Source organism: Neopelma chrysocephalum, unplaced genomic scaffold (assembly GCF_003984885.1).
Source record: "Neopelma chrysocephalum unplaced genomic scaffold, ASM398488v2 Primary Assembly neopelma1_74, whole genome shotgun sequence".
NCBI lineage: Eukaryota > Metazoa > Chordata > Aves > Passeriformes > Pipridae > Neopelma > Neopelma chrysocephalum.
In genome coordinates, this window is record NW_020897735.1 from 8,221,635 (window position 1) to 8,235,052 (window position 13,418).

At 55.5% G+C, this 13,418-nt stretch overlaps 1 protein-coding gene across 10 annotated transcripts in view; it reads right to left on the reverse strand.

Annotated features, from left to right (window-relative positions):
* KCNT1 (potassium sodium-activated channel subfamily T member 1) overlaps positions 1–13,418 on the reverse strand; it is an 80,340-nt gene that overhangs the window by 10,322 nt on the left and 56,600 nt on the right. For 9 of the 10 annotated variants that reach the window (XM_027687631.1, XM_027687632.1, XM_027687629.1 and 6 more), the window contains 23 exons: positions 12,616–12,715; positions 11,406–11,462; positions 11,011–11,059; positions 10,772–10,831; positions 9,869–9,943; positions 9,436–9,519; positions 8,914–9,008; positions 7,907–8,087; positions 7,663–7,827; positions 7,436–7,572; positions 7,137–7,200; positions 6,631–6,739; positions 6,348–6,456; positions 5,334–5,483; positions 4,935–5,173; positions 3,162–3,378; positions 1,926–2,031; positions 1,667–1,839; positions 1,394–1,465; positions 964–1,098; positions 651–762; positions 269–370; positions 64–147 (listed from right to left, as the gene is read on the reverse strand). In XM_027687631.1, coding sequence (XP_027543432.1) covers positions 64–147; positions 269–370; positions 651–762; positions 964–1,098; positions 1,394–1,465; positions 1,667–1,839; positions 1,926–2,031; positions 3,162–3,378; positions 4,935–5,173; positions 5,334–5,483; positions 6,348–6,456; positions 6,631–6,739; positions 7,137–7,200; positions 7,436–7,572; positions 7,663–7,827; positions 7,907–8,087; positions 8,914–9,008; positions 9,436–9,519; positions 9,869–9,943; positions 10,772–10,831; positions 11,011–11,059; positions 11,406–11,462; positions 12,616–12,715 — 2,675 coding nt within the window. The remainder of the gene's footprint in view (positions 1–63; positions 148–268; positions 371–650; positions 763–963; positions 1,099–1,393; positions 1,466–1,666; positions 1,840–1,925; positions 2,032–3,161; positions 3,379–4,934; positions 5,174–5,333; positions 5,484–6,347; positions 6,457–6,630; positions 6,740–7,136; positions 7,201–7,435; positions 7,573–7,662; positions 7,828–7,906; positions 8,088–8,913; positions 9,009–9,435; positions 9,520–9,868; positions 9,944–10,771; positions 10,832–11,010; positions 11,060–11,405; positions 11,463–12,615; positions 12,716–13,418) is intronic. The other variant, XM_027687630.1, reaches the window with a different exon arrangement.

The window sequence follows — 13,418 nt, forward strand, 5'->3', positions numbered from 1 at the left end:
GATCCCCCCAGATCCACAAAGACCTGGCCTGGTGGTTTCGACCCAGAGGGACTTGGCACTTACAGCACAGAGGTATCCAGAGCCTGGCGTGGTGTCGAGGCCCAGCAGCAACCGGGTGATGGTGATCATGTAATCCTTCACGAACGACTGGGGGAGAGACATTTGGGTGGGAACCCAGGGAAAAGGTTTGCTCAGTTATTCACTGGGAGGTGGAAAGGGGTGGTCAGAGCTGCAGGGGTGCATCACCCAGAGCCCACCTGGCTCTCACCTGGTAGAGCAGCGTGTCCAGCATGCTGATGCTGAAGACCCTCCCGGCTGCGAAGGGCAGCCGGAACATGAAGGCCAGGTTGGAGCCGTTCTCCCTCTCTCTCTGGAAGAGGAAGGAGAGATGAGAGCACAGGTTGCACAGAAACTAGAGGGCTCATGGAAATGGGGAGGACACCAGTGTAGTGTTTCTGGTGGGTCTGACAGGAGGGGACCAGGGCAGCAGCCTTGCACTGGGGGAAAGAGGGTTTTTTCTCCACGGGAATGTGTGAGACAGGACTGGGTTTTCTGGATGCAGCAAGAGCACAGGACTTTAGGGAGCTCAAATGCAGCCACTGTCAGCAGTGACTTCCCAGGCCCCCGTGCAGGGGACAACCTTCTCTTACCTTTTCTAGTTTGGAAAGGGCAAGAGAGTAACTGTCCTTTGCTCTGAACTGCATGAACCTCATGTTGGAGGGGTGGGTCAGCTCCGTGATAATGCTGAGGCTGGGGAAGAGCCTGCAATGCAAAGAGACCTGTTGTCCTGCAGCTCACTCAGAGGTGAGATCATTCCCTGCAGTTACAGCCTGAGGAGGACCAAAACCACCCCTGTGCCTGTTTGAGGACAGAAACAGCTGATTAGGAGCTGTTTCCTCAACCACAGGTGTGTCCCACCCTTCCCGGGCTTGTCCCCAGCGGTGGTCAGTAGTCACCCCTCACCTGAACATGGTCTGGACGTTGACAATGGTCTTTGCATCTGCCATGTAGTCCTCCTCGGCGCTCATGGTGCTCTCCTTGTCCACCACCACCAAGTTGTCGGCGTAGATGATGCCGCACTGCAGCAAGCTGTCCAGGCTGGGCAGTTCCCAAAGAGAAGAGCGCAGGGTGAGCCCTTGGGAAGGACACAGGGAAGCAGCACACTGCGGCACGCAGCGCTCCAGCCAGCCCAGCCTGCTCCCCACCACCAGCTCTTCACCTGCTTCCATCTACCAGGGAGGGGTTGGCACCCCGAGAAGCCAAGGGTGGGCTCGGCTCTACCGGTGCCAACCCTGGGGCTTCTCATGGGGTGACCCAAAAGTCTGGGCTGGGGTAAATCCAACGCATTCAGGCAGCACCGTAAGTCACGACAGCCACGCACGGAAACACCTACTTGTCGATGGTGCCCTCCATGTAGTAAACCATGGGGAAACAACAAATGGCTTCCAGAAAGTGGTGCTCAGGCCTGGAGGGAGAGCGACAGAGAGCAAGGCGGTTCAGCAAGCCCGTGGGGCAAAGACAGACACAAAACCCAGGGCCAACATCAGCTGAGACACCCGTGGGTGGCACCGCCGTTCCCCCGCGCTCCCATCCCAGGGCAGGAGATGCCCACAAGAACACAGGGAGGGCTCAGTGTGATGGAAAACATCCGTGGAAAAGTACTTGCTTGTTGTCCAGCAGCAGCACGATGGGGTTGAGCTCTTTGCGGGACCGATAGTAGGCCCGGAGGGGCACGATGAAGTTGTACAGCCCGTTCCCCGCCGTCTCCGCCGAAACGATGATCAGTTTGTTCTTGAACCCGTAGGCTTTGGCATCCTCAAAGCTGTTGTGCTTGCAGCCCTGTGGGGTGGGAGGCAGCGGGGGGACTCAGCGGGTGGCTCTGGGGGGGCTGCAGCCCCTGGGCAGCCCCCGCAGCCCCCTCGTACCTTGTCCAGCCTCAGGCAGCAGAACGGGGCTTTCTCAGGCAAAAGGTGGCACAGAGTTGGGGAGCTCCCAATGTAGGGGGAGTTTGGGGGGTAACCCTTCACATACCTGCAGCAGAGAGAAAACCCAGCAGTGTGAGGGCACAGGGAGAGTGTCCATATATCCAAAATTCAGATGCTGGGAAAAAAACTGTTTAACAGCAGCAGCCCAGGATTCAAGCACATCGGTGGCAAATGCTCTGCAAAAGTCTCCTGCAGCAGCTGGAATTTTTCCCAAATATACAAATATTTAGGAATGTTTTTTGCTATGCAAAGGGCCATGAGATCGTAAAGATGCAGGGCCAAAGCCCCACATTCCATGTTCCCAGCACAGGTGGAGAAGGCAGCAGACAGGACCACTGGAGGGAGGCAGGGCAGTGAGGGCCAGGAGAGGACAGTGCTGAGCCAAATAAAGAAGCAAAAAACTTCATGGTCCATTTGTAGAGTTTGCTTTGGTGAACAGGTATTTTAAAAAATCAACATTTGTACTTTTGATGGAACCAAAGGCAGAAATTTTCATTTAAAAAGCAGGTAAAAGTGGACGTGAATTCCATAGCAATTTGTGAGGGTTCGTGGATATTCAGTAACTCCCCACACAGCTGTGACACCATCCAGACAGGAAAGCAGTAAGGTAAGTCCTTCCCTGGCTGTCACAAACTAACAAACACCTTAAAAGCTGTGGTGAATATCTATTTTGTATTTTTTATTTATGTGCAATGGAGAACAGGACCCTCTTCACATCATTGGTGAGTGGAGGAGGTGAGAGGAGTGATGGAACAACCTGCCCATCCCCAGCAGCATCTGCCTTGGGGCAACTCTGCTGATTCCCAGAGAATTCTCCAAAGCAGCCCAAAAGGCTCATGGCCATGGGGACTGTCCATGGCATGGCTGTTCATGGGGTCATGGAAAAACTGAGAGGGGCTGAGCCTGAGCATCCCTTGGGCACCACTGACAGTACCATGGTCCCAAGTCTCTCTGAAACTGGAATGAACCAGAGAGAACTGGATCCAACCAGAACAAAGAGGATCCAACCAGAACAAAGAGAATCCAACCAGAACAAAGAGGATCCAACCAGAACAAAGAGAATCCAACCAGAACGAACTGGATCCAGCCAGAACGAACTGGATCCAGCCAGAACGAACTGGATCCAGCCAGAACGAACCGGCCAAGAAAGGGCTCAAGGAACAGAGAGTGACTCACTCCACAACTGTCGACCCCTCCTCGTCCGACTGGGTCATCTCGTCCTCAGACTGGTCGCTGAGCAGGTCACAGGGCAGCAGGGATGAGGTGTCTGCCAGCTCCAGGACGGGGGCAATGCTGGGCCGGCGGTTCCCGGAGCCGTTCTCGGCCGGCAGAGCCAGTTTGCTGCTGTTGGCAGGGCGACATTCCGTGTTCTGCAGGTCCATGGCCACTGTACCTGGACGTGGTGGGGAGGGAAGCACAGCAAACGCGCTCTAAGGAGGTGCAGAGAGCTGAGGGAGCATCCTGGAACCCTGCACAGGGATGAGGGACAGCCCAGGTGATGTTCAGCCATCCACGGGCGTGGGGAGTGCAGGGAAAGCCCCCATCAGTGACCTCCACCTGGGCACTGGTGTGTGGAGCATCTCCCGGGGGCACAGCTCAGCTGGCCCAGGGACTGTCTCTGTCTCTGTTGCCAGCTAAAACATTTGCCCACCTGCTCCTCACTGAACAGCAAAACCTGGCTCTGTGATGGTTTTTATCATTGTGATATATCTGTGAGATGAAAACCCTCCAGCCTAACCCCTGCCTGCAGCTCCCTGCAGGCTCTGGGAGACACCAACCACATTGGGAACAGCCCATTTAGGAATCATGTCTGCCCCTCACTGGGACACTGCCCTCCCCATGGACACCTCGTCACCCTGGTGGTCCTCAAGCCCCCAGGGAGAGGCAGGCAGGCAGCAATTCCCTCATCCACCTCCTGCACCCCTCCTGATCAGCTCCAGGTCTTACAAACACGGAATTGTTAAGGCTGGAAAAGTCCTCTAAGCTCCCTGATTCCAACCATTCCCCCAGCACTAAACCGCAGCCCCAAGTGCCACAACCACACATCATTTAAAACCCTCCAGGGATGGTGACTCCACCACCGCCCTGGGCAGCCTGTCCCAATGCTTGAAGAAATTTTTCCTAATATTTCTTCCAACGTGAAGAAATTTTTCCTAATATCCAATCAATGGACAAGAGAGACTTCCTCCAGCAGCTTCCAAAAATCCAACTCACTGATGGATCATCCCATTAAGCAGAGCCCAGGCACTGGCCTTGCCAGACACCACTGCCCTGCTGGCACTGCCATCATTTCTGTCCCTTCCTTCACCCTTTGCCAAGGGTCCCTCTGTGAAGGAGCCGCGTTTGACGGGAACGGTGACAAAGTGCTCAGCAGAGCTCTCTGCGCCTTGCTGGGGGATAATCTATGCAAATTGCTGCTCAGGAGTACAAACACATAAATTATTTGCCTGGAATATAACGCGCTCGTGTGGCGCAGCCTCCCCAAAACCCGCTCTCCCCAGATACAAGCGGGAAGTAATGACTCATGGTATTCCTCATCTGCACAAATGCACCGCTCGCTGCAGAGCAAACGGTGCTTTCCTGGCGTTGGGAATCATAAACGTGATTTAGGAGGTGGCCAGCGGCGTTTCTTCCTCCAGCCCTGGAAATAATTGGGGGCTAAATCCAGGCTTGGGGGGGTTTATGCAAACACCCTTAATGATAACAGACATCGTGATGTTTAATAATGATATTTGAGCTCGCTGAGGGCACCCAGGGTGCCAGGAGATGTGTTTGACTGGGTCAGGGGGTGAAAAGGGGTTTTTGGCACTGGTGGGGGACAGGGCAAGGAGTGTGCAAGAAGCAAAACCAAACCAAACCTGGGAAAGGAAACGAACCCAAGCTTGAGGAGGGCAACGGAGGGGTGTGTGCAGGCTCCTGCTCCCCCCTGCCCACGAGCCCCCGGCTCACCCATGCTGGCGATGATGCTGTGCACGGGCAGGCGGGACGGGCCGTCGTAGCTGCCCCTCCCCGCAAAGCCCTTCTTCTTCTGCTTCTCCTCCTGCTTGAAGATGAAGGCAGAGTTCTCCTCCTTGGTGATGTTGATGTAGAAGCAGGTGTCAGACGCTGCCATGATGTGCCGCGGGCCGGGGTTCAGCAGGATGCTCTTGTTCTCCTCCCTCCGGATGCCGATCAGGCACACGCCGTATCTGTGTTGGGAGCACGAGGTGGGAATTCGCAGCCGGAGAGAAACCCCCTCCGGGGCTTTGTCCCTGCACAAGGGACCCCGCAGCGCCCTCCTGACCCCCCAGGGATGAAGACTGGCAGGTATCTCCTGCCCACCCCTGCCTGTTGCTCCCCTGCCCTCACTTCTTGTGCGCGTGGAAGGCGGCGTAGGTGAAGCTCTTCCCCTCGTACTCCATGAAGAACTTGCTGTCTCCCATGCGGATGTGATAGACCTCGTTGCCCGAGCAGCGCCCGTACATCCGCTGCCACTGCTCCGGGGACTCCTGGCCCTCCCTGCAACGACAGCAGCAGCACTGGGATGGATCCCTTGGGGCTGGGATGGCACTGGGGTACAGCGCCAGGTCAGGACACCCCAGCACTGGCACAGACCCCGTCACACCGGCCAGGGCAGGACACCCCCGGTACACCGGCCAGATCCCGGGGCAGAGCCACAGGAAAGGAGCACTAATAATTTCTGAAGCTGCCACCGAGCCCAACAGCGGTGAGATGACAGTGACACATCACCACGAGCTGCCGGCGTTTGCTGAGGACAAGCTCGTTTCCATCCCGGGTTTTAAGTGCCTTTTTATTTAACGAGGGCCCCTGCAGAGTGCAGAGGGAGGGTTCAGAGCCCGTGTTGGCAAACAGCTCCGAGCATGGGGCGAGAGTCATCTGGCAAGGATGTTTCGTAACTGTTTTGATGGCACTTTACCCAAAATTCAGACATTTCTGACTGGCCAAGGAGGGTAGGACATGCACACCACTGCTCTACCAGGCTGGCAGAGCTCCTTCCAGCCATGCTGGATATACACCCAACAAAAAGCCTGCAGGGTCTGGATATGCTCAGGCTGTGAATTCACCTTCCTGCCAGTGGGACTGTGCTAGCATAAAGATATTTTTTTTCCCAGTCTCTGGAAAGGTGGCATTGCCCAGCCCATCTGCACTGGGATGGTTCCCCTACAATATGGCTTTTGCTCCTGACCTGGACGGGGGTCCCAGACCCCACTGTGCTACCCCAAACACACCCCAGACCCCCATCTTGTCCCCTTGGGCTCAGAGACCTTGGTGTTGCCGTCCCTCCATGCTCAGGCAGGAGCAGGGGAGGCCAGGGGTGGGGAGGGGAGGGGAAAGCAGGGGTGGGAAGGGGAGAGCACTCACTGGCCACGGGAGGTGTGCACCAGCAGCGTGATGAGGGTGGAGGTGGCAGGGCAGACGCAGTTCAATGCCAGCATGGCGTATTTGCACTCCTCTTCACAGACAACGTGATCTGAAAAGCAGAGGGGACTGTCAGAGTGGAGGGGAATGGATGGTTTCCCTGGCTGGCAGTGCCTGGGGATATGGTAATTTTGGGGTGGCGTTGGGGACGGGGTGTTTCCTCCTCCTGCCAATCCAGGAGGGCTTTCAGCTGATCACCAACTGGGGCACAGCCCCTCCAACTCACCTGCAAACTTGACATGAAATTTGTTTTCTGGCTTTAAGATCTGAACGTAGAGGGGACAGTTCGGAGCGAAGTCTTTGACAGCCCAGGCCCTCAGGATGGTCTGGTGGTCCTGGCCAAGGAGAAGAGCAACAAGAACCACTTGGCTGATGGTTTATTCTCCTTGACGCTTCTACACCTGATGAACTGCAAAACACCCACCACCCTGGAGAAGTACAGCAAGGGCTCCTCCAGCTCCTGCTGCTAACGGGGGATAACTGTGCCCCAAAACCCAGCACTGATGGGAAACCAGGACAGCAGAGGGAAGGTGAGCCCACAGGGGGTCAGCCACCACTGTGCTGCTGCATGTCCCTGTGCCATCCCTGTGCCATCCCTGAGGTTCTCCATGGCACTCAACCCCATCCTCTTGTCCCAACTGCCTCCCAGCACCCTCCTGTGCTGGGCAGAGGTGAGATGCACCCAACACCCACAAACTGTCTCGGACTGTGCCATCCCCTGTCTGGGCTCACCGCTGCAGTCCGGTCCACCTCGTTCCGGCTGCTGAGGATGAAACAGGCTTCTCCATTGTCCATCCTGCAAGGAGAGAGCAGTGACCCCATGAACTGCATGGGCCCACAAAGCTGGGCACTGCCTGTACCAGCCAGGGCGCTGCCAGCCCCCTCCCAGCCCCCAGAGAAGGGACACCCTCGTCGCACATCTGGGGTGACCTCACTGGGGACCCTCCTCTGGGGTGCCAGGACCCGCGGGCAGCTCAACAGCGTGGCAGGACCGGCCTCGCCGGGGGTGTGCAGGGTGTCCCTCTGCTCACTTGGCTCTCATGAGGTCCTGGTCCTTCAGTGCAGAGCCCTGGAGGTAGATCACCCGCTGCGACCACAGAGGGATCTGCAGGACCCGCCGCACCTGGATGTCCATCTCTGTTGGGCAAAGGATCACCACGTAGTAATCCTGGAAGAGAGAGGCCGGCGTGGGTCGGTGGGCCCCCAGCCCAGAGAGGCCGCGAGCCCAGCGCCGTGGGACAGCACGCCTGGTCCTCACCTGCAGGCGTGGGTGGGCATAGAACTCATTGAGGAAGTCCATGAGGAGATCAATCTTGAGGGAGCTGACGCAGAGCACGACGTGTTTCTCCGTCTGGGCGCGGTGGCGGCTGTAGTTGCCGCCCGACTTCTGCCGCTCCATCCACAGGTAGACGAGCTCCTCGAACTGCAAACACAGGCAGAGAGCTGATGTCCCCCGGGGCAGGCTCTGCATGCCTGTCCCTCCTCAGCCCTGCAGGTCTAACCTGGAGAGGCAGCACGACCAGGGCGACGCAGATCATGATGACGACGAGGAGCTGGGAAGGCCAGATCTTCGGTGTCACATCTCCGTAGCCCACGGTGGAAAAGGTGACGATGCAGAAATAGAAAGACTTGAAGAGGGAGAGCTTCTCACCCGCTCTTTCTAAATGCTGGATGCCACAGGTCCTGCAGGGAGAAAGCCCCATCACAGCCCAGGAGACAGGGCAGCACAACCCCAGAAACCCGCAGCTCGAAGTCATCCTGCTAAACACAAGTGTCACCTCAGTCTTGCTGGACCAGAATTGTAGCCTCAGCAAGAAACACATCCGTGGCCCCAGCAGCAGGAGATGCCACGGGCCAGGGGCACTGCTGAGCTCTGAGATGGCATTAGTCACCCACATCAGAGCACCATCTTTATTGCCAAAACCTCATGAGCCTGAAAGCTTCATTTCCTCTCCGTTTAGCAACTTAATGGTGTAATATGCCTCAAATCCAAGCCAAGGGAGCCAGGGGAAGATTCAAAGCCTAATTTAGAGATAAGTAGCCAGTGATGAGCACTGCACCCCCCACCCCAAAGGAATGGCCTTGTTGTTGGAAACACAGGGTAAAAGGCCCAGTTAATTAACAGGAGCCCCAGTGGCCTATTACACAGATTTGTGGGGGGAGGAAGAGCATGGTGAGAGCCAGCGAGTGTGATGGGTTCTGGTCAATGAGCCGCCACACATCAGAGCCCACGTCCCTGTGGGAAGCTGCTGTCCCTGCTCTGAAACTCCTATCACCCAGCTCCCTCTGAGAACACCCTCACCCTCACACACGCCTGCTGAAAAGTTTCTGTTAAAATCATAGAGTTAGGGAGGATAATTAGTTTGGTTTAGAACCTCCCTCCCGGTGTTCAGGGTGCTGGGAACGAAGCAAGGCAGGGAGGGGTCAGCCCTGCCATCACCCCAGGATGGGCACAGTTGGTCTCCCTGGATGAGGAAGGGGATTTAGTGAAATGAAGAGCAACACTCACCCCGTGAAAACAAGACACAGGAGGGTGCAGATCAGAATGAGCACCTGGTTGAACATCGCGGACTGGGTCCTTTGGATGGCTCGGTGCAGGTCGTTCTGGGGAGAGAGGAGAGGGCTCACACTGGCTCAGAAAGGCTGGAGGTACAAACTCCTCCAAGTGCCAGCTGTTCTCCTGCTGGCTCCAGCAGTGCCCCCCCAGATGAAGGTCAGGCCAGTATCTGGCCCTTGGAAAGGGATGGACATTCCCGTGAGCAGGTCTGGGATCTGCTGCCTGGAGAGACAGCTCGAGTGGGCACGTGGGAATGGCTGAAATACCTCATCCCTGGCCATCCCTGTCAACATGCAGCTCCTGTTGCTCCTCCTCAGCAGGTCACAGCCTGGCATTCCCAGCTGGCAAAGCCTCACCTCCCACCAGCCTGGCACGGCACTGAAACCTCCCCAGAGCTGGGGGTATCCAAGAGCTCCCCTTCCAATCCCACTGCCCTCCACATCCCCGAGGAGCTGGACAAAAGGGATCACTCACTATCATGTTCTCCAGGGCATACTTGGCCAGCCAGCAGTTCAGAAACACGGGAATGAACAAATTCCGCAGAGGAGGCCAGAATATCTACAAAAGCAAGAGTTATTTGCAGAAAAATCCATGCTCTTTAAACAAATAAAGCTATAAACAGCTAATTCAAGCCCTTTCTGGAACGATCCACCTCCAGGCTGAGCAGAGGCTGCCACCAAACACTGCCCTGCTCCCCCGGCTGCACCGGAGCAGCTGGAAAAGGAAAATGGATTTTGGGATAAGGCTCCAGAGAAAGTCATTATACTGTAAAATATTGAAGGAAAAACTTCCTGACAGCTTTAAATACTACTTGGCCAGACATCCATTTTTCTTTATTTCACCTCCAGAACTACAGCACTTTAACTACACTTAGAGCTGCTCTTAAATGTCACCGGGAAACACTCACCGTGATAATAAATGGCACCGTGTTGATCATCTCAAGGATGAAGGAAATGCGAAAAATCTGCTCCCAGATGTTCCCCTGAGGAATTAGAAACAAATAAGAATTAAATAAGCTTAAAACTTTCCCAAAGGACAATTAAAACACTCCCGCTCTGCCACAGACCCTGCTATAGATGAGGGAAATAAGCTTCAGGAACCAGGACGATGCCCTGGTTTGCCTGCAGGAGAGATGCAGTGGTGGTGGCAGGCACACTGAGGTCAGGAAACATTCCCAAACCCTCCAGTCCTCTCCACAGCCACCACATCCCTCTGTCTGCACTGCTGCTGGGGGACAACAACATTTCATGCAAGGAAGGAGAGTGAGAGTGACTGATACAAATCGCTGGCAGTCAAACCAGGGGGGTGACGCAGGGTCTGAGTCTCTTCTGCCAACTCTCCCCAGGTCCCTGAGAAGATGCCATTTGTTAAGGTCACTTTTTTTTGGGTCTTTTTAAGGGGCTTTGGTCCAAAGGAGTCAGCTTGTTCCTCTCCCTGTCTGGCTTGGAGCAGTGCCCACGGAGGCAGCAGAGCTCGGCACAGGCAGGAGTCATGCTGCCGAGCTCCAGCTCCTCAGCCTTAGGAACCTCGGTGTGTGTCAGTCTGACCTCCCTTAAAAACACGTGTAAAACAGGTCTGAATTTAAGGGAAAGCAGAAAAGGAAGATATTCTGCTCTGCACAACACTTATCCAGGAGCCCGAGGGGGAATGAGAAAGGAAAACAGCCGGAGCCAGCGCTGAGACAGCGCCGAGACAAACATCCTCCTGGGACGCTCCAGCTTCAGGCAGCTCAAAACAGGAGAAATGAATTCATGCCAGGGGGGCAGAGCCAGGCCGTGCATCACTACCCCCCGCCTCCCTGGGCACTCACCTTGTAGCTGAGATAGATGAGCAGCATGGTCTCCAGAAAGCTGATGAGAGCGATGCTGACCTGCAGGGGCACAGGGAAAGGCTCTGGGGGCTCTCTCCGGGCTCTGTCAGTCCATCAGAGCTCACAGAGCCCCCCCTGCCCCGTGCCAAGGGGAGCCCTTGGGTATCCCAGGTGGGGCAGAGCTCTAAGCCCAGCTCCTCTGTGCTCCCCCACAACCATTCCAAGGGCTGGGCGCTCACCTGCACAGCCCACAGCGGTGTTTTTCTGTCCACCCAGAAGATGTGTGACCTGCAAAGAAAATCCCAAAGGCATCTAAGCTGTAGCCCAGCCACCAGTGTCGTAACCCCCCACTGAATGCAAATCCAAGGGCACTGGTGCAGGACCAGCACAGGTACTGGTGATCCCTACTGCCCAGTTTGCTCAAACAGTCTCTGCACTGGGAATAAGGCATTCCCAAGGGTGCAGCCACAGGTTTTTGACCATGGATTTGATTCTGGGATGCTGCTCCACATCCCTTGAGCAGCCCCACAACTAAGAAATGGCCACGGGCAGCTGCCAGCAGCAGCCACCTCCATCCCTGCATTCCCACACCCTGGCAGGGCCAGACCCCGGCACTGGAGCAGCTCTGACTCACCAGTTTATGTTCGTGGACTGGTTAAATGCTGTGTAATTCTGCTTTTCACATTCCCAGCTAGGAGAGGAAGAGCAAGGAAAAGCAGTCAGGAACAGGGATGCTGGGATTGACCCCCCAGGCCCACGCAGTGCCCTCGTCGCTGGGTGCTGATGCTGGGGGAGGCACCAGGACAACACTTCCACGGATCCAAACACAACTGATTCCCATAGCCAGGGCTTTCCACAGGAGTCTGTCTCACCCAGGCAGCCTTGAACACCTTATTACTGGAGAATAAAACCCCTCAGGTACTTCAAACCATACCAGAGATGCTGCGGAACATCAATATTCCTGAGGTACGGCGCTCCCTGGCACAGCGTGGAACACAGGGAACTGGGAATTACCAGGTTACAATTAGCAAAAGCTGCTGAGCTTCAGCTTCTGGGACAAGGCAGAGCATCCTGCCAGGCAGCAGCACCGAGCCAAGCTCTCCCTGCCTTGCTGTGAGGGATGTGTTCCCGCTGGCCAGCCTTTTATTCTGTCACACACCCTCAGGAAAAGTGGAATTCCCTGAGCTGCAGCTGCACTAAACTTTTCAAGGATGAGCATCCGTGTCCTGCTTTGTTCTCACGGGTTTGAAAGTGCTTTTGGAACGTGCAGGTGCACTTGGTAGCCTGCAGCCTTTACAAAGGGAAAATCAAACTGCCAATTCTCTGAGCTCTTGGAAAAAAAAAAGCACAATAGTTTGTGAGCTAAACAAAGCAAGGACATATTAAAAATAGGCTTATACTGAAACCCGGAGCAAAGCTGATGTATGGAATCATCTGTCACCTCAAGGACCTAAACAGCACAGTGTATTTCCCTCCCAAATGCTTAAATGGGATTTAATGTAAAAGTATTCAAGGGCATCAGTGTTCAGAAACTATTTGCATGGTGATGCACTCGAGTCGTGAGCTCTTGCCTGTGTCTGAAGGCCACGGTGCCCCTCTGACCCAGCCAGACAGCACTTGGAAATGAACGTGACCTGAATTCTTCCCCCATCCTCTCCCTGTGCTCCAGGCAGGGCCAGTGAGTGCCCACACACCCATCCACGAGATTTGAGCAAGGAGCAAAGCTCTCCAGCCTGGGAAGATTTGCTAAACCACCAATTCAAAGAGCTGGAGCGAGGAAAAACCATCTCCACACCCGCTGTGAGCCACTGCCCCCACCCCCAGCCCTGCCCAGGGGCACTCACCAGCCTATGCCCTCCTCGGGGTTGTCCAGCAGGACACGGACGATGTACAGGAGGCACGTGAGCAGCTTCAGGGAGAAGTTGAAGAGCCGGATCCTCAGGCCTGGGGTGGAGGGGAGCATGGAATGGGGCAGGCAGCGTTCCCGGGCACCCCAAACCCCCTGGGTACCCCAGGCACCCTCTGCACCCTGGGTGCTCCATGTACACCCTGGGCAGTCCCTGTCCCCCACAGCACCACCCCTGTAGCTTCCCACAAGCTTTGCAGAGCCCCACCCACCACAGGACCCCTCGGAGCCCCAGGGCAGCACAGGAGTGTTGGTCACGCCTTGCCCAGGGCTCTACGTGCCCTCCCCAGTGCCAGACACACAGGAGCCAAACACAGAAATAAATAACGATGAGTCAGCTCCTCACTGACCCCAATAGATGTGAGAGACGAATGAGGAGCTGCTGGAGTGTGCCCCCCTCATTAGCAGGCATCCATTAAAAAGCACCAGACCAGTGCTCATCACACTGCAACCAGCTCGTAGGAGCAGGGACAGCAAGCAAAAAAATGCTGCTTTATCCACTCTCCCTCCCCAGCCAGTTCATCGGGTCGTTACTCAAATTACAAGTGAGAAATTCATCACATTTTCATTAAAAACTTCCCCGTGGGCACCCTGTTGTGCTGGGCTCCAGCTTTTTAACAAGACAACGGGATGCAGGGAGGAAAAAAAGAAAATGTGAATTTCTAAATTAACGAGCAGGCTCCCTCCAGACAGCTAATGACATCTCGGAGAAAGAAAATAAAAACACCATTAGTCAAGTGG